Source organism: Vidua chalybeata, chromosome 8 (genome assembly GCF_026979565.1).
Source record: "Vidua chalybeata isolate OUT-0048 chromosome 8, bVidCha1 merged haplotype, whole genome shotgun sequence".
Taxonomy (NCBI): Eukaryota; Metazoa; Chordata; class Aves; order Passeriformes; family Viduidae; genus Vidua; species Vidua chalybeata.
Genome location: NC_071537.1, coordinates 33,698,262 through 33,723,026, shown reverse-complemented (window position 1 = coordinate 33,723,026; position 24,765 = coordinate 33,698,262). Strand labels below are relative to the sequence as shown.

The 24,765-nt window shown below is 49.6% G+C and overlaps 1 protein-coding gene across 1 annotated transcript in view; it reads right to left on the bottom strand.

Annotated features, from left to right (window-relative positions):
• CDH23 (cadherin related 23) overlaps positions 1-24,765 on the bottom strand; it is a 189,188-nt gene that overhangs the window by 123,390 nt on the left and 41,033 nt on the right. Inside the window, exons 4-6 of the mRNA XM_053949428.1 lie at positions 23,390-23,532; positions 20,575-20,622; positions 20,295-20,387 (exon numbers count right to left, since the gene is read on the bottom strand). Coding sequence (XP_053805403.1) covers positions 20,295-20,387; positions 20,575-20,622; positions 23,390-23,532 — 284 coding nt within the window. The remainder of the gene's footprint in view (positions 1-20,294; positions 20,388-20,574; positions 20,623-23,389; positions 23,533-24,765) is intronic.

Genomic DNA, 24,765 nt, shown 5'->3' with positions numbered 1-24,765 from the left:
CGATCCCCACTATCGCATTTACTGTTTTGGCCCCTAATAAAGGTGCATTTGTTGTGATTAACTGACAGTCCCTTGTTGTTTGCCTTTTTGCACTTTTGGGATTGGTGAAAAGAACCATCATGATTCCTTTGCCCCTACGGGCAGATCGTGACAGATGGCAGGAATGGGGAAGTCTGGCAGCAAAACATGGCTCTGCCATCATCCCCCACCTTCCTGAGGCCCTCCTCTTGCAAAAGGACTCCAAAGGGAGTTCAGGGCTCCAAAGGGAGCTCTCCTCTTCCCTTGGTGCCCCCTGGAAGGTGCCAGGTAACATCCTGACAGGGATTTTAGGGAAAGCCAGCTCTGGCATTTTGGCCTCTGCACTGGCACTTCCTTCAGAAAGGCAGCAAAAAGAGGCTGCAGGAAAAAACACGGGGTTGCAATTCTTCTTACCCAAAGCACCTCTGCAGTCATTAACAAACCACATCTGTCAGCTCCCTGCAGTTGTCTTCCACCAGCACTTTTTAAACCCCAATTTCCATGCTTTGCTCAACCCCTCCACACTGCAGCCACACACAGGGCCCATCCTACAGAACCTTTAACATCCCCTCAAAACCATGAGTGTGTCTGTTTCACACCTCTCCATAAAGCCATGGTGTTGGGAAGGATGAAAATTTGACAAGAAAGTTTGAAGATATGTATGCTTGGCAGAAAGCTCTCTGAATGTAGAACCTGAGAACGAAATAGAGATGGAAGCAAATTTTGATAGAGAAGAATAATAGATGTGTAAATTGAGGATTGCTGAGCCAGTCTTAGTGGACAAGTAAGAAAGCAATGGTTAAGTCGAGTTGGAAGGAGTTTTTTATGACCAGAGCAAAGGATATGTTGATCACAAACAAAAAATATGTTTTTACCAAGAAGAAATAGGTCTTAGGAAAAACAGAAAGATACCATAGGCAAACAGACATGCCGATGTGGCAAGTAGAAAAAAGGTCTAAGGATTTTCCACTGCAAGAAAACTGAAAAACAACTTTAAGCTTAAATTGTAACATACTAACTCATGTGATTGGATAGTATTAACCATAATATGGCAATGACAGTAGTTATGATAGGCTACAGGTAATAGTAAATGTATAGATTGGTTCTTATGTATTAAGATGCTCAGCAAAGAAAAGTATAAAATGAAATGTAACCAAAACTAAAGGGTCTTCAGGCTTGTCTACAGCTGGAGCTGAGATGAGAGATGTGGGACTCCAGGTGGCTCTTCAAAATGCAGTTTATTGTACCCAGGATGTTACAGCAGTGCAGGGGGTAGGTGCAGGCTCTGTCACCCACGACCCTGCACTGCTGTAACATCCTGGGTACAATAAACTGCATTTTGAAGAGCCGCCTGGAGTCCCACGTCTCTCATCTCAGCTCTTACTCCACCCGGGAAGCCACCAGGATCTCCTCCAGCACTCCCAAGTGACAATGACTTCAGTTGTCAGCCCCAGGAGGGCTGGTTACCCACAGCAGCCATCCTGTTCCCCAGGGACAGCCGAGCATCCGAGCAGCCAAGACAACAACGCAGGACAACAACATCGCTTTGCTTCTCCCTGACAAATCAAGCACACACCTGCCAAACCATCCTTAGGCTCAGCCTCTTGGAAAAAAACAAATTCAAGCACCTCCAGATGAAGATTTGCCCTCTGGACACGAACAGGGAGCTGGTTTTAAACAAGGATGCCTCTGGGCATTCCAGCTTTCCAGAGGTTTCATGCACCCAGCAGCTCTCCCCACCAAGAGCAGGCTGCTGAAAACGCAGCTTGGAAGCTGCTTCTGGTGGCTTGGGGGAAATTCATGTTCAGCTTAGTGCTAAGCATGTTTAAATACAAAAGTTCCTCCTGGATGAGAGCAGCCAGGAGGCCAGGGAGTCTCATTTTCCCAGGGGAGAACCAATTGCTCACAGCATATCTGGCTAGGGAAAAGGAGTGAAAAGCAGAAGAGCTCTCTCCTCTCTGACCCCCATACAGCTCCAGCCTGTGCACCGTTATTTATTTATTTAAACTTTTTTTTTTTTTTTCTCAAAGATGTAAATACAAATAGGATTTTCTTTTAGGAGGAGAGAGAAGCACAAGGAAGGAGGGAGTGAGGAGGAACCTTAAAGAGCAATTTTTGAAATGTCAGCAGGCAAGAGTTTGCCCAAGGACAGCTTAGATGTACCATTTGTTTTCCAAAGGAAGTTAAAAAGGCTTCTACATGCCTCGGTTTGCAGCAGGAAAAGAGCAAGACATGCTCTCCAAAACCTTCATCCAGCAGAATGTTTTCTATTGATTTTTATTTTCTATTCAGTGTAAGAAGAATGAAAAGCTTTTTTTTTTTTTTTTTTTTTTTCTTTTTTTAATTGGAGGAGTTATTTGCTAGCACTTGGCTCAGGCCAGGGAAGGAGGGTCAAAAACTAAGGATGCATGGCACCAGCAGTGCCACAGCCAGCCCTTGGAGCTCCTCTGGGATCTGGAAGGATGGGGAAGCCCAGGGACAAGGGGCAGAGGACAGCAAGAACTGAGAAACGGAGGCAGCAGGGGAAAACTCCTTCCTCTCTGCTCCTGTCACCTTACAGAGCTTTTTGCACTGCTAAATCTTGCCTCCTCCAGCAACCCACCCCTGTCTGTGATGGGAGGGTGTGTGTTGGGTCCACACACCTTTGCTGTGATCCTGAAAGCACAAAAATCAAGAGGAGTCCTCTAATTGGAAAAAAAAACAATTAATGAGACCCGTGAGGAAGCCAAACAGCTCCAATAAACCAGCAGATAGGAGCTGTTACCAAAATCCTATCCCACCCCAATGCCTGGATCAGAGGCAGTGAATAAACATCCAGCAGCAACAAATGTGGGGTATTTTGGGCACTGCCAAGCCCACCACTCACCCACGTGCCCAGGTGCCACATCCACACAGCCAGTGAATCCCTCCTGCCGTGGTGGCTCCAGCACTGCCCTGGGCAGCCTATTCCAGAACCTGACAACCTTTTCAGTGAAGAATTTTTTCCTAATATCCAATCTAGACACCCACTGGAGCAAAGCACTGAAGTCAGAGAAAAATTCACCTGGCTGAGGCTAGCCCAGAAGTGTGTGCTAAGGCTGCAGCCCAAAGTGCACAGCCAGCTATAAATAAAAGCTGAAAAAGAGCACTTTTGGTACCTGGATGTAGTTCTTGCTCTCAACACATTCCCTGTACTGGGTTCAAGACTTAACCAGGAAATTTAAACAAAAGCACCTTGTCAAAGCTGTGATAAGGAGGAGGATTTTTTGGGAGGGAGGGGGGAAAGGTGCCTGTTAATCACCCATTGCAACCAGCCCCGAGGGGTGAGAGCAGCAAAGCCAGCTTGGCACGGGTGAAGAACCCACCCCAAGCACGGACCTGCTCCGCCAGCAAAACCCCATTAAAATGCAACATGTAAAAATAATGTTTTAAGAACGCATCTCCTTCAGAACAGCTGCACATTCCGTGGCCTAAGACTCAAATGCTGCTCTTCTTCCCATCCGTCAGGCTCGGTGAAGGATTTGCTGTGTGGGTTTTGTTTTGTTTATTACTTCTAATGACTTTCTCATTATCATTTCGCTGTGAAACATAAACGATGGTTATGGGAGAAATCATATTATTTGGATGGCTTTATTAAATTAGAGAGCAAATCTGTGTATATTTCTGGCTCAGGATAAATGTTTGAACTTTGAGAGGCCAAAATTCATTTTCAGACAAAGCCATTTTCGGAAGCTTTGGAATCAGTGGTTAAATTTGCCCTCAGCTGCAAGGGAGATGTATGGGGGTATTTCTCAATTTAATCCCTCCTAGAGATTTAACCAAATCACCAACCCAAAACCCTGCTTCTAGTTCTGCTTATGAGAAACTTGAGACTTGTGGAACATAATGGAAAAATAAAGGGAAAATAGCACTGAAAAGAAATACAATAAAATAATAAAATCATCCTGTCTCCATGTGCCCATTCCCCTAGTTCTCACAGGGGGACTTCAACCAGCTCACGCATTTTCTGTGAATAAAATCACTGTCTTCACACCTTCACAAGAAGAAAAAAGTGCTTATTCCTACAGGTACTGCTGCAACTGAGAACACCAGCACAGCTCCACCAGGAATAGCAACATCAGCCAGCACTGTGCAGGTGGAAAACTGTGCCAGCATGGGCTACCTGCAAGGATTAGGGATGTGCCACTTAAAATACAGAAGGAGAAGTCTGGCACCTTCTCTGCACGAGGCTGCTGCAGGACCCAACCTCTGGTGACAGAGGAAGACGAGCAAGTGTGACACAGACACGCAGGATGAGAAAGCTGCTGCTAAACAGGCAGAAGTTTCAGTTTCCTCCTCTTTTCCATCCCTCCCAGTTCGAGGAAGGGAACAGAAGCCAAATGCATTTTCCATGCAACAAATCAAAGCCCCCCCGCCTCCCCCCAGCCTTTTAGAACCAATACCTGACACTGAAATAAACCTGTTAAAAAGAATAAATTCCCCCAAGCACACCCAAAGGGAAAAAGCAATAGAAAATCAACCCTGATAAAAGAAGCATTAAATGAAAGCACTTTCAGGGTGCCAACTCAAAATGTATGGCCCACAACAAGCTTGGTGAGAGAAATCCCTGCTGGAAAAACACGGCAAGGAAGGATGGAGGGGAAATATTTGGTGTCTTCCACTCACCATTAGGGCACAGAATATGACATGAGCTCCAAGGAACAGGCTCTGAGGCAGTGGGGACAGGTCTGTGGTCTACAGGACCCCAGAGGGTCTCAAGCAGCCCAACCGTTGTGGGAGCACAGCACTGGAAGGGACACACAGCAGGAATATGCCAAGCTGGAAACAAGCAAGATCTACTCTGCTAGTAGTTCAGCAATGAGCATCAAAGGAACCTGGGGGAAAAACAGGGAGAAGGGGCAGTTTTTGAAGCAGGGACAGCTCCATGGTGTTGGGCATGAGCAGCTGTACTCAGCCTCTGGAGGATGGAAACCAGGAGTCGGTGCTGCCTCCGCACTGCCCAGAGCAAAACACACCAGGCCATCCTTCCTGCACCTCCAAGAGCTGCAGCTGAGCAGAAATGCTGCCTGGGGCACCCCAGCAGCCCTGGGCGTGCTAAACCCTCCCTGCCCTGGTGGCACGTGGTGGGTGGGCAGCAGGAGCAGCTCCCCCAACTCCAGAGCCAAGGGATGCCCACCCCTTGCCCAAGGAAAAAGGAGGGGGAAAAGCAGCTGTTCTAAGTAAGCTGGAATAAATGAACTTTAGATGTGAGAAGAATGAGTTAATTAAAACCTCCTTGTCCCAGACTGTCTGGGAGCTCCAGGCCACCACCATGTGTCAGCACTACCACTTCCTCTCCAAGGAAAAACCCACTGGATTGCTAAAATCCCCCCAAACACTCAGGAGCATGTTTCTCCTCCTTTTGTGTAATGGAGGTCCTTTGTCCTTGCAAGCAGATTTATTTTCACAAAAGCCATGCAGCTCCATCTGTTTGCTCCTCTCCTTCCTGCTCCTCCTCCTCAGCCCCTGGCAGCTCTTTGGGTTTCTGACACCAACCACCACGAAGACCATGACACCACCTGTGCCTACAAATGGCAGGAGAATCCTTGTGAATCCTCCCCACAACGCTGGTGCAGGAGGATCTGAACCAGAGGAGACCTGCTGCCCTGATTTTTAAAAGTGCTAAGTTTTCTTTTATAGTTCTTTTGAAAGTTTTAAAGTTCTCATAAAACTTCTTCAGCCTTCTGATCTATTTACATATTTCTACTAGAGCTCTCACACACTGTTCATATAAATAATAATCGTTTTGCATTCTTCTTTGTAGAAGAAGAAAATTGATAGACTGTTAGTTTAACCAGTGTGGTTGGAGAACTAGTAATTCCATCCTCCAATCCACAGTCACCTCTAGAATTCTATAAATATCGGCTGCTCAAATAAAACACTCTCTTTTTTTAACCTTTGAACTTTCCAAGCGTTTGTGTACTTACTCCGTGTCCAACAGCGACAGAGACCTCTCTGCATCAGGGCTGCCAGCAGCCAGCCCATTCCCTGGCATGCCCATCCTCCGGGATGGCCAGGGGAGAGCTCACACTCCTGAGCTCACACAAAAACACTGGTTGTGACACGTGCTTACCTTCCCCACGAATGCTTTAAGACAACTCTTGAGCTGGGCCTGGAGGGAGGCAGAAAACCCCACAATCCCATCAGCTCTGACAACCCTTTTTTGTTCTGTACATGTCCAGTCCTATCATATTTCTAAACCCACTGCCAGGCAGATGTTTCAGATGCTCACATGGAAGCTATGGATGTATCTGAGAGCACACAAAACGAGGGATGGTGTCTGAAACCAGCTTGCCAGTGCCTGTCAGGAGCCTGCACTGAATAAAAGGCTGAGCTGCAGCAGACAGCGAGGAGCAGCAGCGTGTTTCACACACCACCTGCACCTCGGAACGGGGCTGCAACACCAAACACGGTGATGAAGAACTGATGTGACACTCTTTCAGCAAACTCCCGTGTCCAGGGGTGGTGTCCTGCTTCTTACAACAAAAGGACAGAAATCCTATAAGCACATTTATCCTTTGCAGAACATCTCTTGGCACCAAATCGATGGGAATAACCTGTGCCCTCTGCCCACAAGAAGCACATGGAGGGCTCCATGTCCCATTCCGCCTCTCCCCCAGTGTTGCCACTCCCTTCATTGCTGGCCACACCATTTTCCAGAAGCAAGAGCAGCCCAGAGGGTCCAACACTCCATCAAACTGCTGGGGAGGCAGCGCGAGAAAGAGAAGAGCAACTTTTGCCAACCATTTTTTTCCAAACTCATAGAAAGGGAGAGAGAGAAGAGCTAAGCCTCCTTGGGAAGCAAAGCCTTCAAAAGTTAAATGTATCATGAAAAAGAAAACTTCTGTCGCTGCCTAAAAAGGTTTTTGACAGGTCTTCATTTGTAACCCACAAACAAATGCAGTTTCTCATGCTCCATGGACTCTAATATCACTCCAGAGCAGAGCCTGAACTCAACTCTCTGTTGAAAAGCTGGAGAAGCAACCACATTAAAACGGCTCTTTTCACTGCCTTTGGGCACACCAGAAATCTTTCATTTCAGGAGCTGCACCTCAAGTGCCTGGGAGCACAACCTGAGCAGGCAGCAACTGCTGCTCAGAATCATTTCAATGGCTTTGGGTGGGCCAGTCGCAGTTAAGTCAAGCCTAACAAACAAGGCATTATTATACAAGGCAAGAAAGAGAAAGTGCTTTGCCCTATTTAAGCAAGTCTCAGAAATCTCTTTCATGTCTGAGTCGATGAGAGAAACTGGTCAAAACCCAACAATTCAGGGCCATGTGGGAATTTCGTGCTGCCTGGGAAAAGGGGACAGAAAGTAAAGGGAGAGTCATCCACCCACAGCAGGGTTAGGGACAGAGAAGAGAAATAAGAACACAGACCACCCCAAAAGGCAGAGGCAGTGGAACAGCCTGCCCAGAGCAGCTGTGGCTGCCCCTGGATCCCTGGCAGTGTCCAAGGCCAGGCTGGATTGGGCTTGGAGCAGCCTGGGACAGTGGGAGGTGTCCCTGCCCATGGCAGGGGAGTGGAACAAGATGAGCATTAAGTTCCCTCCCAGCCCGAACTATGAACATGTCCACTCCCACAGCCTCTGCTCTCAATCTGAAACCTCAAAACCAGAGCACTGATGAGCAGCAGCCCCTGGCTGCCTGCTCCACGTCCCAACATTCCTCCTTGCTCATCCATTTCAAAGTTCAGCCAGCACAACCTACTTGCCCAGAGAGTCCCTTGTAAGACATTTACAAACACAAGCGAGCCTGGAATTCCATATTTCATCTGGATGACGTGAGCAGAGCCTTTTTACATCTTAATTTTGTGTTAATTTTGCCTCCTTGCTTTCTTTCTGCAGAGTTTCCAAGATTTCGTGTCAGCCACCAATTCATCCCTCATCCTGAGGGCTACAGAGCCCAGGTTTGTCACCAGCCAGAGGAATCCTCTAGAAAGAAAACCTGCAGGAGAGAGATAAGCAGCATCTCCTCCACTCATCAGAATTCAGGGAAAAGACCAAAACAAATATTAATGAGAGGCACTTAACTGTGCCTGTTCAGCAATCAATAACAGAGAACAGGGTGCACAACTGGGCTGAGCATCTCACACCATTGATGTGCTGGGGTCCAAACTGGGGGGGGGTCTTCTCTAATCCCCTCCTTGGGACTGCACCAGCAACTCTCCAAGCCCCTGTCCCCTTCCATGAACTCCAAGGACTAGAGAGACAAGGGACAGTGACTAAACCCTCACTTTTGTGTTTAATGATTACATCCACTCTGACTAGCCACACTCCTGTTTTTTTTATTCATCTGCTTCTTCAGAATATTCCAAATTACCATTTGGAATTAGCCATTTGGCCATGCCAGTGAGTGCTCTGGAGCATCTGTGTGTGTATGGGTGGGCATTTTCTTAACGGGCACCACAGGGAGAAAGCACGGGGCTGCTTGGTGGAGCTCTGAGTGGGGAAGGGACCCACCAAAGACTGTGACTACAGAAGGACACAGGGTCAAGGCACCTGAGCTTCAGGGATGAATCGGAGAGCAGACCAATGCCTGCAAGGAAGGAGATTTGCAGCTCGGGAACCTCTTTACCTTTCTGTAAAAAAGAAAAACCTTCCTCTGCATCTCTCCCTAGTGTGGCTTCTCCTCTGCAGCTCTGGTTTAGTTGGGTGTTTAGTGACCCAGCCCAGGGGGTGCACCCCCACCTCCTGCTCTTCCAGCAGGATTCCAGGCTGGCATTCGGGGGTGCCGGAGCGGGTCCCGCCGCGCAGGCTGCGGGAGGAGAATGGCTTTCAGCTCAATTACCCTTCACATTCCGATTCCATAACGCTCCGGTGAGGCTTTTTAAGCAGATCCCCCCCCAGACAAAGCCTGCCTGCCGCAGCCCAGCCTCAAGCTCGAACGTGCAGAATGGAGGTGAGGCTCTGCTCTCCTCTGCCTGTGTCCTGCCTTTCCCAAACATCTCCCTGAGGCTGCCTTCTCTTCTCCTCACCATCTATCATTTATGTGGCTCCTCTGCGCTCTTCTCCCAGCCTCTCCCTGCCTCTCCCAAGCCCAAAGCACCAGACACATGGGGATCAGGCTCCTTAGTGTTAGGTGCAAGCTTCTGGGCCACCAAACACCCCACCCAGCCTGCAGACACGGGGCCAGCACAGTGCAGACACCCACACTCCGTTTCAGAGGTGCTACCATAAGAGAAGGAGGTGGTGAAGCCCTCACTACTTCCTAAAGCCAGGTGAGAAATGGGTTTGTGCCTGCCAGAGGAGAGCTGACCTCCTGCCGACACTGCCTGGGCACACCGACGGTGACACACCGTGACACAGAGGTGGTGACGAGGGACAGATGATGGAGCACACGCTCTGGAGGTGCAAACTTGCTGGAAAAACTGCCCTCCACACAGGGCAGCTCTTGTGCTCCAGGCCCTCAGAAAGGAGGTGGCCGAGGGAAAGCCTTGCAGTGACGCTCTGCGACACGGTGGGACACCAGGCTGGTGGGGATCCCTGTCATTGGAGGGGGATCCAGCTTCTCCCAGCGCTCCCCAGCCCCAGCAGGACCTTCCAAGTGCACTCAGAGGCAATGCCATGACTGTGTCCTGTTGCCCTGATTTTTAAAAGTGTTAAGTTTTCTTTTATAGTTCTTTTGAGAGTTTTAAAGTTCTCATAAGACTTCTTTAGCCTTCTGATAATGTTTACATATTTCTACTGGAGTCCTCACGCACCGTTCATGTAAATAATGATTGTTTTGCATTCTTCTTTGTGGGAGGAGAGAATTGATGGACTGTTGGTTTGACCAGTGTGGTTGGAGAGGTGGCAATTTCACCCTCCAATCCACTGTCGCTTTTGGAATTCTATCTATTGCGAGGTCAGAAATAAAAGTGGCTCTTTTTCTCTCCTGAAATGACCGAGCCTCTGTGTACTCATTTCGTGCCCAGCGGCGACATGTGTCCCACAGGGCAGAGACGTCCCCACCTGCACAACTCCTGGCCTTTCTCCCCAGCACCATTTCCCTGCTGACTGCAAGGCCTGGGGTGAAATTTCCCTGCTGGCTGCAAGAACCGCGTGCCTTGCAGTGCCACCGTCCTCGCGGGGCTCACACCAGCAGACACAGCTTCTTTGCAAAATTCCTTTCCCCACGGGCATGAGTTGCACACAGGAAAACAAACCATCCACCTGTCCTGCCATTTCTCTCTCAGCCCCCTCAAAGGCCAGGCACGGGCAGCACATCCCGGGGAGTTTTCTCCTGGGGGGCTGAGGAATCTGCAAACTCACATCTGGCTGCACATTTAACAAAGTGTTTTTCCAAGCACTGCTGCAGCAGATTCAGGGAGATTTAGCATTTCAACTCGGGGTCATCTAAATCACACAGGCAGTAAAAATTGTTCCCCTTTCAGGGTTTTCACCCAGCTCTGGTTAGGGGATGGAGCACGGGTACATCCCTCTTTTTCCACAGCTCGGAAAACCACGCTCTCAACTTACCCGTAAATAAAGATTTACTAATTAGGGAAAGATCATCTTCCAGTGATGATAATGAACGGAGAAGTGCTAAAAAAGCATCCTTTGGATACCAGCATACAGCCTATCAGTTACAAACTCCTTTTTTTCCTCCTTAGGCACCAGTTTGAAGGTAGTGTTGGTGGCCATCCCGGCACAAGCAGCTGGACTCCATGTCAGGAGGTGCCTCCAAACATGTGTGAGTGACTGAGGTTAATCACACACAGGCTGACTTCACTCATACCTCCTCTTCTCCCTTCCCTCCTTCCCACTACACTTTCCAGTTTGATTTGCAATTGCAGGACAAGCCTAAGGAAGTAAAATATCACCACGATGAAAGCCAAGGCAAGGTTTGGAAAACGAGGGGGTTGTTGGTATAACCATCACCTGAGCTCAGAGCTGCAGCCAAACACACCTCCCTGGCACTCCAGCAAAACCCCTCGACCACACAGAATGAGCTCAATTTCCTAGAAAAATATAGACAAGCAACCATCATCCTACACAAAGTGACAGCTGTGACCACCTCTCCTTTTTCACCCACTGGGTTTGCATCCTGTCTCAGAAAAGCAAATAAATATGTTTCACGCATCTCCCATAAAGCAAATCTCCAAAACTAAAAGCTCCCCATTTTTTTCCTCCTTGAACCAAAATTGCCTTGAACCCTCCGTTCACTTTCCCTGCTCTCTCCATTATTTGCACTAACAAAATAAATCACCCACATTTTAAGTTCCCACAGCAATTAATGTTTGAAATTAAGTAATGGCCCCTAATTTTGATTGAAACTTCTACTTAGATCAAATTCCCTCCATTTGTAATGAAAATAGCTTGAAATCGATACAAACAGTTCAGTTCACACATAAATATTTTAAAAAACTTATAGAGAGGCTGATTTAGTCTATTATTTTACCACAAAGTTTGACCAGCAGTAGAAAGCTTATTATACATGACTGTCACTGACACATTACAAACTAATAAAACACAAAATGCAATTCTCAAGAAGAAATTGGAATGAATCTATTGCAAGAGCGATTTTTATGGTTCTTTTGAAATGCTATTTCTCCCCAGCTTTGCTGTCAAAACGGCAACATTTTCCCTAAATATTTCCATCTTAATTAAAAATGGTGTTTTTATTGGAAAAAGTGCCTCTTGTGCCAGCTGCAGCTTCACATTCCCATGCTGCACAGAGTGAGGATGCTAATGTGTGCCCACCTCATGGATCTGCTGCTGAGCTTGGTTACTGCCGGCAGAAAAAGGTCTGGACCCTAAAATTCCAGAGTCCCTCACACAGCACCTTTCAGAAAGACCTTAATCATCCCTTAATTTAGGTGCTGTGAGTAAAAAAAAGGAGCCTAAACCAAGAAACTGCATGATTATGTGAGTAAAAAACATTAAATACATTTCAGTGATGGGTTTTTTGCTTCCTGGCACGGAGCAGTTGCCCTTCACCACCTGAATGAGTTAAAAACCATTCCTAAAACCATTCCATACATCCAGGCACGGTCCTGCTGCTGAGTCCAAAGGTGAGGGATGGAGAGGGAGGTAAACGGAACAGGGATGTGAGGGGAGAGGATGCAGCTTTTGCTGGCTGGCGTGAGATAAGTTACATCCCAGGCTTCTGGGAGAAGATGGTAACCAGAGGAAAGGGAGATAAAACAAAACTAATTGCCAGCAGGTCACATTCACTCCCTGCTCACCCCTCTGCTCCCAGCAGCACAGAGACAGGGAAGAGACCTTGAAGCCATCTGCTGCCCAGATGTGTAAGTGTAATTACACTGAAAGGGCTGGGCTGGAATGTCCCCTGGAAAAGAGACCTTCCAGCCCAGGCCTGAGCTGCTCCTGCAGCAGGAAGTGCTGTGGCACCACAAGCCACTGTTTCTGCTCCAGAGGAACCTGCCTGCTCTGAGGAACCACTGCCAGCAGGACCCTGGGGAGCCACCATCACCTGGCATCAGCCACCCTAAGCTCAGACACTGTCCTGACCTCCAGGGTGACACTGGGACAGACCCAGCAGAGCTCTGAAGTCAGCAGATACGTGCCCTCAGCACCCATAGCAAGGAGCTCGGGTTGTGAGGATGATTTTCCTTTTTCCCATTTCTCCCATAAGGAATGATTACTGATTTACCCAAGTTACCTTGCCCCTCCTTTGCCTTTGTTCTCCTCACTCAGAGGATGTTGCTGTACACTTTCCCTTCCTCTCCCTCAAGATAATTTCCTAATTTCCCAGCGTGACATCTCCTGCATGGAGACACCAAATTACTTGCTGCCCCACACTGGTTCCCTTTCTGGTCAAAACCTGCTGTTTTCCCCGTCCCCCTCATCCTGCCCAGCACTCCACTGGCCAGAACTACGTGACTATTTCTAATTTTCAGGCTGCCCCCCCCTCTCTGCTGCAGTAGCCTTCCAGAAAGAGCCCAAGTTGTGCCTGGTGGAAATGACTGTTATCTCCAGGACACTTTACACATTACTTCCACGCCATTTGGAGTTTTCCGCCCCAGTAGTTTCTGTTGCATCTCTCATTTCACTCCTCGGTCACGTGTATTAAAGGACCAGGGTCTGCTGTTCACTGGTGAATCCAGACAAGGGACAGGGGACACTATTTTTCTCACTAGGACGTCACTCAAGCCCCTCTGGCGTCACAGCAGACACGCCAGCAGTAACAACAAAAACTTGCAGGCAGATGACCTTTGGAGTGAAGGATGCTCCAGGTCTGAGCACCTACTTGGTCACAGTTTCAAAGGAAAAAGTTATTTTAAATGAGGCTGGGGAATCCCAGAGAAGCTGTGGCTGCCCCTGGATCCCTGGAAGTGTTCAAGGCCATGCTGGACTAGGCTTGGAGCAAGCTGGGATAGAGGAAATTGTCCTTGTCCATGAGAGGGGGATGGACTAAATCACCTTTAAATATCCCTTCTAACCCAAACCATTTTAGAATTCTGATATCTACAATGTCAGCTGTGCAAACCCCTTCAGCCCCAACCCTGTGTTTTACTCAATGCACTGCACTCTGTCTCATTTAAATTCTTTTCTCCAGTCCTGGTGGAAAAAAAGCAGGGAGAAGATGACAGCTGGTGCCTGCTGTGCTTCCAAGCTCTTGCCTGAAGACACAGCCAGCATCCCAAAGCCAGAAGGAAAGCCCGAGACAGGGCCTGCACTTCCCAGCCCATTTACGTTTTGCTTGCACGTGGACAGCAACAATAAAGCCAATTAAAACTGAGGATGTCTGGGAAGCTTGGGAAGTGCTTCACCTGCTGCAGGTTATCACCTGTGCAACAGAGACCCTCCTGCTACAGCAAACACCAGTCAAATCCCCACTTCCTATTTGTCCAGCAGGCACTGGAGGTGAGAGAGGTGAGACCCACACCAATGGGGTGCCAGGATGGAGGGGAGATGGAAGTGCTTGATGTGCCCAGGAAGGAGAGCCAGCTTTTCTGTCCAACAGCGCTCAATGAGCACAGCTTCAATAACTCACTGCATTGCTTGCTGCCTTTCCAGGAAGTTTTTAAAACAAAACAAAACAAAAAAAAAAAATCCCACAACAAATAAATAAATAAATTTTAAAAACTGCATCTGATTTACTGAGGAGAAGTTCAAGACACTTGCAAATTTTGCATGCTCAAAGGTAGCGAAAGGAAGGGATGACTGGATTTGGGGGATAAGTTATTCACTGTAAATTATTTGTTCAATTCTAAACTCCACATAGAAACATAAGGATAAGGAGAAAAGGAAAACAAAGAGTGAATGGGAAAAAAAAAAAAAAAAAAAAAAAAAAAAAAAAAAAACGAGGAAGGAAAGCAGCCAGCAATGATTACAGACCATTTTTGCAATGTGGTCTATCTTCCTTATCAGCTCTGCTATCATCACCTCCACTATAAAGGCTCTTTATTTAAAGGAGGGGAGGAAAGAAAGCCCCAGAAGGTGTCTGGGAGCGTGCAAAGGACTGGCTAACACAGCTGAGGGGGAGCTCAGCTCGTGGCAGCTGCTTCGTATGCACAGCACCAGGCCTCGAGCCACGGCAATAGAATTATACGAGCCCCCGAAGACTCTCGGGCAGGATGGCAGGGAAACTGATGTAATTACTGACATTATTACCCTTAAAGCAAAATAATAATTTTAATTACAGCAAGGGCTTTTGGGCCTTTCTCTGCTCCTCCCTGCCCCTGCTCACTGCGGAGCACGGTCTGGCTCCAGGCTGTGCCGTGGGACGGGGCAGTGACGCTCCCTCCCCTCCTTCCTCTCCTCCTTCCCCGCCAAATACTTTTCTGCACAATTAAGAAAAAGACATTATAAAAGCCACGGTTTCAGCTACACCCCCATATTAAGGATGGAAACAGTGGCCAGCAGCTTGTGAAGGCTCAGTCCCAAAGGCTGCTCCCCGAGCAGAAGGGACTGCTGCTGATGGCGAGTGCCCGCCTGCCTCCCAATTAAAATAAATTGGCAAATCAGGGCTAGGCTCAGGAGATAAGACACCTGCAAGCTGGACTGTGGCCACCTCAACACTGCTGTGTGCAGACCAGAAACTTCCCTTTCTGTTTTTAAACTCCTTTCCCACAGCCCTTCCTGCTTGAATTCAGGATGAGATGAGCACATTCCCAAGGCAGAGGGTTGTGGTTACAAATTTGAAAGCAGAGCTCTAATTCCTGTGTCCTTGTGAAGTTACAGGTACTTCTCTTGTGGTGCAGCTGTGATTTCATGAATGACTGAGGTGCTGAATTGCAGTCTCTGGCCCAGTGCCAAGCTTTCTGCTGGAAGATCATAGGATCATGGAATGGTTTCTGTCGGAAGGTACATTAAAGACCATCGAGCTCCAACCCCCTGCCACAGACACCTTCCACTAGAGCAGCCTGCTCGGAGCCCCATCCAACCCTGTCCCTGAACACTTCCAGGGATGGGGGTGCGGAACCTCAGGATGTAACACACATCACTTCATAAATCACTCAGTGTGTTATAAATTTAACAGAAGGAATGAGGTGGGGGAGAGCACAAAAGGAGAGAAAACCCCAATGGAAACTTCCTGAGGGAACATTCAGCAAAGAAACCAACAATTAAATGACCTTTCTGCCAGCGTGTCAGAACTGCTGAGGCTCCAAGGCCAAGAGAAGACCACAGATGGCTTGAACTTGATCTGCAAGCTCAGGATGTTGGGGGCTTATAGGAGAAAACAGCTTTTCCCAAGGAGGTGCTAGACTTGAAGTCAGTTTACCTCATAGTGCAATTTAGGCTGGAAAAGCCCTCTAGGATCGAGTCCAGCCATTGTCCCAGCACTGCCAAGGCCACCACCAACCATGTCCCCAGGTGCCACATCCTCTCCAGGTGTGGTGACTCCACCACTGCCCCAGGAGTTAAAGGCAAAGGGAAAGTTGTGTGGAAGCCCCAGGAGGTTTTCCTGCTTGGGACTGGGACAAAAAGCCCAGCAGGCGCCAGGGGGAACAGTCCACCCCAATGTCCCCAGCACACCAGGTAGCACAAACAGGGCCTTGGCTCCACTCCACTTGCTTGCTTCACCTAAAAGCATTGAACCGTGACAATCCAAGAACTCTGAGTTCTCTGTGGATCCAGCCAAATGGAAAAAAGATTAGATAAAACAGATTGGACTTGCCAGAAACTGAGGCATGGCCACAACAGCCTGCCACAGGCTTGGCAATAGATGTCTCCTTGCTTAAAAGCCAAAACCCCGAGGCTCCCAGAAATGTGGTACCTTGGGGTTGGCTGAGGGGGGTAGAAAAGAGGCTGTGAGCAGGAGATGAAGTGCAAGGGATGCATCCAAGAGGAGAACAAACCCTGAAGGTCAGAGTTGCAAGCACATGAGCAGCTAACTAATGTACTACAGCAGCACCACGGGGCACAGCCACGGGCACGCACGTCCTCGCAAACTGGAAAGCCATAAAAGTCTATTACAGCAAATCATACAGCAGCCAGCATGACAGCCATTAGCCTGAAATGAATACACGGGAACTTAATGAGCTCTGTCGAGGCCAGCTTGGTGAATTAAGTTGCCAATTCTAGCAGGATTCCCCTTTTCTTTGCAGACGTGAGAGCGCCCGCCCCGCCTGGCTGCCCTGTGGCCAGCAGAGCACGGGGCGCCCTTGCCCAGATGGGACGGACCATTAGGCTAGAGCAATATCCCAAAATCCCTCTCCCAGCCCCTGGCAGCTATTCCAGGGATGAGATCAGCACACAGCAAGCACAGGGGAGCGGTGCCACTCCAGCAGTCCCAATCTGGGCATTCCGAGCTGCTGTGGTGCAGCAGCCCATCTCCATCCCTCCCCACACCACAACCCGCAGCCCGTGCCCAAATGAATCCCCATTCTCACACCAAGTGGACCACATCAAACACCAGGATGGGTATTTAGAGGCAGTATTGTTTTTAAAGGTCAGTTTACTTCGTGTTCCATTTATTTATGCACGCTCTTCTTTTGACTTTCCAAGTGCCACACAATAGCAGCGAGGTTTAAATAGCCTTTCGGTTGCTGCTCCATTAGCTACGACAACTGCGAATCGATACATCCATTTATCTCAAAATTAAAAAGAGAAAAACCCTCATTAGCTGCCAAATCTGCACAGAGCCAGTCTATTGAAAACCACACAAGCCTCTCCTCTTTCTCCAAGCTCCAGTCCTTTTCATTCATTATCCACAGGCCCTTCGATTCGGGCTGGGTGCTCTCTGAGGTGGATTTTGGTACCTGTGCCCTCGCTGCTCACCCTCAGGCTGTCTGGAGCACGGGGTGACCTGTCATCCCTCACCATGGCTGGATCCCCCACCACTTTTCCATGCCACATCACCTCCACCTTCGAGTAGCCACAAGCAAGCAACAAGGAAAACTCGTGGCTCAGCACAGGTCTCAAAGGCAAGTGCTTATCTCCTCCTTGAGAGCTGTGCCACCACACTCAGAAAAAGTTTATTGCCAGCACCTTCCATGGCCTGCAGCCCTTGGAAGGTCCTCTTTAGGTGGTGAGACCCCATCCCCTGGTCTCAAGTGCCTGGCAAAGCAAGGCTCTCTCTCCCTGGCAAAAGAACAGGAGTGCCTCCAGGATGCTGGCGGAGCAAGGCATTTGTGGCTCATTACCTCTGATCGGTGCCCTTGGTTAAAGATCACGGGTAGAAACTGGAAGCTGGCATGCTCTGCCTCATAATTAGATTAGGCCAACCTCCAGCAGAGCACAGCTCCCAAGGCCAAGAGCTGGGTGGCTGCACGGGGGGAACACCGGGCTTGCTGTACCCCAAACAGCCAGGCAGTGCTGGAAATCCTTCACAGCAGACCCACAGCCCACATGCACAGCATGTGATGTGGCACAGAGGGGCTCTGAGGTTCAGACTCTTCTTCTTTTATATATAGGGTTTTTTTTGTCCAGATCACCTGCCTGCAGTTCCCTTTTCTCAGCCAGCTCTAATTTTCTACATGTGAGGGCATGGAGTGATAGGACACAGGGGAGTGGCCTTGAACTGCCATCTGGTTGATGAACTTGAACTGCAAGAGAAGAGGTTTAAATCAGATATTGGGAAGAAATTCTTCCCTGTGAGGGTGGGGAGGCACAGGGTGCACAGGGTGCCCAGAGAAGCTGTGGCTGTCCCTGGATCCCTGGAAATGTCCAAAGCCAGGTTGGAACAGCCAGTGGAAGGTGTCCCTGGCCATGGCAGGAGCTGAACTAGAGGAGCTTTAAGGTCCCTTACAATCCAAACCATTCTGTGACTCTAGGATTCCACGATTCCAAAGCAGGACCTTTGCCCTCCCTGCTCCCCAGGCCGGGCACAGGTTAATACTGGAAATGGGGGAAACTCAAGCTTTGCAATATTGGCTCTTAGGATGGTGCCTTGTGGAGGCTGGCCTAGAACAGAGGCCAGACAGAGCTAAAGAATAAAGCAGGGATTTATTAGGAGGTCTCAGTAGATCCACCTTGGGCAGCACAAGAGCCCAGCCAGGGCTACACCCCAGATGAACCAAAATGGCACAAAATGCATGAGCGCTCACGGGGGCTCTCACTGGGATCAGTTCTGCTCCATTTGCACATTGCAGTTCATTGTCCAATTCCAGCTCCACCCCATGCAGTCCCATCCTGCTTGTTTTTCTCTCCTCAGTCCACGTTGTTTGTGCTCTTGGGCCTGAGATTTGGATAATTTGTCCTTGGTGCCCAGCTGGAGAAGGAATTGTTTTGTCTCCCTGCTCTGTGCAGAGAGCTCACCATCCCCTCATATGAAGCCCACACCCACACACACTAAAGCAGCACAGAATCTGAAAAACATAAAAGCTAAAACCTGAGGCATCAAGGACAGAAGCCATCAGCAAGAAGAGATGTGGCACAGATACTCCAGGTATATAAGACCGGCACTTAACACAGCCCTAATTCCCAGAGGAATCACACAAACCCATTTCCATCTCTTCACAGAGCAGGTAACAGCAAAACCAGAGGTCAGCCTGAGGGCAGGGGAGAGGAGCCTGTTCTCCTCCCATCCTACTGCCATTCCTTTTGCTTTGCAGACCTCTGCAGGCAGAGCACGACCCGGAGGAGCGGCAGCAAGGCACGACAGCTACCTGCCAGCTGCAGAGCCCCGAGCACGGGCAGGAGCAGGGGGCACCTGCTGTGGGTTTTGCCAAGTCATTTTTGCACCCCTCGTGCTCTGGAGAGCAGCAGGAATGCCTCTGACCCAGCGTCACTCTCGCGGGGAGGTTTCAGGTGACTTGGTGCAAAGATGAGACTCCCGCTCCCGGCTCATACATCACGAGCAGCTCTAATGAAGAAACCTCATCCTCGCAGCAGAGGGATGGGGAGGGATCACAGCCCAGCACGGCGGGGCAGCAGCAGCAGGAATATTAAATACACCCTGGTAACACAATCGTTTGCACCTCTCAGTTACCAGAGCCGCTTCATTTCACACACACACAATGCACCCATTGGGACCAAACCCACACCCCGAGGAAGAGTCTGGGAAAAACTGCTCTGGCACCGTGGTGCAAAAAGAGGTTTCCTCCACTGGAGGATGTCAAATGTTCTACTAACCCCCTGTTTCAAATGGAATATCCTCACCTTCTCCACCTGGCACCAGAAGCCACAGCTTAAAGCCTAAGTTCACATCAGACCTGTAAATTCCTGGCCAAGTCAGGCTGCAGGTGCAGAAGCTGTTCCTGATGGATGAACAGATGTCACCTCCCTTGCAGTGACCAGCACAGAAAGCAGCAAAAGGTTGTGGAAACTCTGTTCTAGCGGATAGTCAACACTTGGCTGGATAAAGCCCTGAGCAATCTGACCTAACATGAAAATTCTCACTGGATCAGTGGGAGCTTGGCCCAGACGATCTCCTGTGGCCCCTTCCCACCTATTTTATCCCAGGGACAACATGGGACCAGTCCTGCTATGGGGCTGTTAAAGGAAATCACCAGCCAGGGCAGAAGCCTTTGGGCAGCACTCTGCCAGAGTTCAGGCATTTGGAGAAATACTCGGTCCTGCCTCAGGTCACCTCTGTGACAAGAGCTGTGCACGCCCTCAGCTCCAAGGAAGAGAACAAGACACACATCCTCATTGACACTCATTTGCAAACTTCCCATTTGTCATGGGAAAGATGTCACCAAAGCAGCACATCTCCTCTTCCACCTCCTTCCCCCAACACCCCAAACACTCTGCTCCTGCCCGTTTTCAGGCAGTAACTTCCAGAAGTTTCATCCTCCCGCAACCTCACGAGGGTCCAGGGCAAGAGGACAGCCCTGTGCATTGGTGGCCAGCTCCGTGGTGGCAACCAGAGAGCACGAGCGGCCACTGAGGGAAGAGGCAGAAGCCAGGCAGAGGTGGTCCCTACCTCTGGGATGCGGACGCTGTAGGGCTGGTTGTGGAACTGCGGGGCGTTGTCGTTCACGTCTCCGACCTGGATGTTCACTGTCCCTTTGATCACCTGTGGACCCAAGGACAACAGCAGGGCGTCAGCTTTAGGTGTGGATTTAGAGCCTAAAGCCAGCTTGTGGCTGTGGTTTTGGGCTTTGGGCCAAGGGGTGACCCCTGTCCCCTGGTGCAGAGGTGACCCACACCCCCTGCTCCCCTCCGCCCGTGCCGCAGACCATGAAATGAGAAGTCACACTCACCCCTTGGCTGTCACTGACAGAAAATTCAACTGTGAATTCTGACTTAGTCTGAAAGGGAAAAAGAAGAAAAAAAAAAAAAAAACAACTATAATTAAAGATACTGTAGCGTTTATCTGCAGGTGGCAGGCTGGGGGCTTTTAGCCAATGTTATTACACGCAAAATGCTTCCAGGACCTTCCAGAAGAGGAGAGGTGCTGGAGTGTCATGACCTGCTCTGGGCAGAAAATGTGAATGCCAGCAGGGCTCCCGTGTATTCCACAGGCAGGGAGATGCCCTGCCCCGGGGCAGGAGGATGCAGGGCTAAGGAACCAGCTCCCTGACTGGCAGCTGGGCACTCAAAACACAGCAAGATTTAGGACTCGTGGCAATGCCACACAGCCTCAGTGAGGACCTCTAAATCCTGCTGCTGCTTTCCCATCTTCCCTATCACACAGCTGGGAATCCTGGGACAAGCCTGTGTAGTGAGAACTGGCTGAAATGCCATGAAATTCCCACACAATTCTCTCTGCTCCTTATTGCTTTAACTAAATTAACAGCTTGCAGTAGGGATCTATTCAAGTCACTGATGCTGGGGTCAGCAACAAGTGGGAAAGAGCGAATTTTCTGGGGATCAGGGCAGGGTGATATTGCTAGTGGAGGCAGACCTTCTCTTCCTGACCCTTTTCTTCCCACCAGCAATCCTTTTGCTCCTATTTTACCAAAAAATCGTGTAAAGATTGGGCCACCACATCTGCCTGGTACCTGCCCACCAGCTGGTGTTTTTGTTCCCCTCCAGTCCTGGCAATCCCTTCCCAGCTCTGCTGTCCTTGCCCTGCCTAAGCTGCTGGAGCACAGCAACTCGGTGTTTCCACAGCATCAGGCAGGAAAGGCTGGAAAAGCCAGCTTGAAATGGCTCTCCCTGCTGCAGCTCTGGTTGATTTATTCCTAATGAGATCAGGCAGGAGCTCTGCTTGCACCAGAGTCGAAGTTCACCTCGGAGAAGGGTTTGGGGAACAGTTCCACACAGTGTGTGCCCACTCCTGCTCCCACATTTCCAGCCAGACAGCTGGAAGTGCAACCAGGGAAAGCCCTTCTAACTCCTGCCTCGGGGCAATGCTGGCAGGCAGAAGGAGGAGCTGAAATCCTCAGGGAGAGGAGATGCTCTGCTCCCAGTGCCATCCCACCCTGCTGCATCCGTGCCTTTCAGCCCTCTTTTCCCCCTCCTCATCCACCAGGGACAACGCAATAGGGAAGAAAGGAAAAGCAGGAGATAAGAAACAACCTGTTGAGCATTTAAATTTTAAAAACTCAATAAAATAATCAGAGGAAGCTTCCACGTACCAACCGCTGTCTCTAAAATTATTTTAACACAATTCTTTAGCCTCAGGGTCTGCCATTTTTTTAAAAATCCATTTCCTTCTAATCTTTTAAAATTCATTTTGCCTCTATACATTTGCTCTTTCCTCTTTTTCTCTAGTTCATCCTTTCCTGCATCATTTACCTTACTATGACTCCTTTCCCTTCTTTCTCCTCCATAGTACAAGAACTCGCCTCTTCCTTTTCCCTTCCCACCACTTCTCCTGAGTGGCTTTCTCCCCCCTGACTTTTTTGAACACGTGCATCCAGGCCAGCGCCCTCTGCCCCCAGCTTTCTGCCCGTCTCCATCCCTTCCCTCTGACTGCTTCCTCCACCATAAATTGTCACTCACACCTCTCTCACATCCTTTACACCTTCCCCATATCCATTCTGCCTTCACTGTCCCCCATGTACTTTGAGCCCCTGGGACCAGCTGAGCCCATCCACGCACCCAAGCTCTGCCCAGCTCCTTCCCTTCCCACCCTCCCCACCACAAGACACCTAAAATCTACTGATCACCCTCCTGGGCTTAAGGCTGGCATGGGAAGTATGGGGAAGCAGGAGGCTTTTGGATGAGGGAAGATTTATGACTCACACCAGCAGCTGTTGGCACGGGGAGGCAGAGGGGAGAGGGGTGAAGAAAAGCACTTCATTTTCCCAAAGTCTCGCTCTTAACACTGTGAAATTGGCTTTGGCCTTCCCCCCAGCCCCAGCCTGAGAGCATCCACCACCCTGCTCCTCTGCATCCCAATGCCTGGCTGGCTCCGCCTGGGAACGCCGGAGGTGTGTTAATGGGTTTGATCTTCCCAAGGCTGCTGCTGGCCAAGGCAGCACTAAATACAAGCACAGGGGAAATTAAGCACCTTGCCCAAATCACATCGTATTTTCCCAGTCTTCCCGCTATCGCTTCCTCCTTGCTCCAGGAGTGCAGAAAGGGCCAAGGTTTTAGCAAAGCAGGCACCTGGATGGGATTCCAGCCTTGCACACCAAAGCTGCCATTGAAAATAGGGGTGGTGAAATAGCTTTGAGGCAAGAACCTTGCCAAATTTAGCATCCAGCAGCCTGAATCCACAAGAGGATGAAAAGTCTTGATGAGATTGAATAAGCAGGGATACCTCACATCTCTTGACACGCTGTTCTAAATAGTAAAGGATTTAATTGGCATAGAGATTTAAAGAGGAAGCCTGCACATTTCCCTGGCTGTGTGAGCAGCCTGGCTCCTTAGTAGATCACCTCCATTTATTAATTCCTTTACTTCCAGACCCACAGGTGTTATTCTAGCAGCCAGGAAAACCAACAAGCCAGATGAAACCAGAGCACGCTGCTCATTGCCCATGTCCTGGAGACAGCGACAGGCTGTCCAGGGAACGTGGACACACCCAGATTCCCAACTCCACCAGGAGCAACACCCAGCTCAGCTGTCCCAGAGGACGGAGAGCCACCACTTATCTGAGCACAGGTGGTTTTTCCCCAGCTTTACCTCTCTGTCCAGGGGCTGCCTGAGCCACACGACTCCGGTGACACTCTCCACGGCAAAGAACCGGCTGGCCTCCTCCCCGACCACCCCGAAGACCAGAGGGTCATTGTCCAGGTCCCGGGCCAGCAGCTGAGTCACTGAGGAACCTGGGAGACACAGAGAGGAAAGAAATCCTGAGCAAAACGAGGCAGAGAAGAAGAAATGCCAGAAACATGCAGCTTATCAGAGAACAGAGGTCTGTGGAAGACCTGGGATCACGCCCACGGTGCTCCAGTGCCTCGGGGGGAGCCAGGCTGAGCATGGTCTGACTGCTTTGTCTGGCACAGATGGACTGAACACAGATCCTCTCCTTCCTTGCCTTTAGCAAAAGAGAAAGTCAGCCTGCTTCAGCCCTGGCACTAGAGACAGAGGAGCCCACACCTCCCCTGGGTAAGCTCTGACCAGCCTCCCTCACACTCCTCCTGCCACAGGGCACCTCCAGCAGGTACAACACCAAAAGCTGGGGACAGCCACCAGCCCTGGAGCCCCATTTCAGTCCCACAAGAACCTCCTTGGATCATTCTGGGCCCTCCATGACAGCTCTGTGCACTGTCAGTCTGCCACGGCTGCCTGCCTGCTGTCCCAGCCAGCTGCTCTCCGTGCCTTCCCCAGCAGGGTGGGGGAGAAAACAGGAGGAAAAAAAGCTGCTGGGTGGAGATAAGGATGGGACGTTCCCCAGGCTGCCTGGCCTTGAGGGTGGGGGGATAAGGATGAGATTTCTCCTTGGCCACATGGATTTGAGGATAGGGGGGACCGTCTGTTGGCAGCACCATGCCCCCAGATCTCCTGGCCAAGGAGAAGAGATGCCCAAATTTCATTCCTCTGGGAAGGTGAGGGAAGCTCCAGCAGACCAGAGGGCAAAAGCAGCAGCACAGTTTGGAGAGCAGAGCGAGCTGGGCAATTCCCAAGCGATCGGTGAGACATCAATCACGGCCGAAATAATGGAAAAAGACAATATGAGATTCCATTAATAAAGAATTAAATGATAGGAACATAATTAATGCCAGTCAACATGATTTTATGGAAAATAGAGCTTGTCAAACAAACCTGATTTTATTCTTTGATGAGAGTACAACTTTGGCAGATAAAGAAGAAATAATAGACTTCTGTAAGGCATTTGCCTTTGCCCTGAGTGACTTTGTGATTAAAAATTTAGTGCCCTAGGACATTGGTGAAGAACATTTTGAGTGAGGACCCAGTGACTTGACCCAGCCAAGGCCACCAACCTCACTGGGGACATAACAGTGGGATGTAAAATTGCTGTTGGTGCAAGCTCAGGTGACAGCATGGCACGTAACAGGGAGGACCCAGCAGCCAGGGGAAGCCCTTGGTAATTTGGG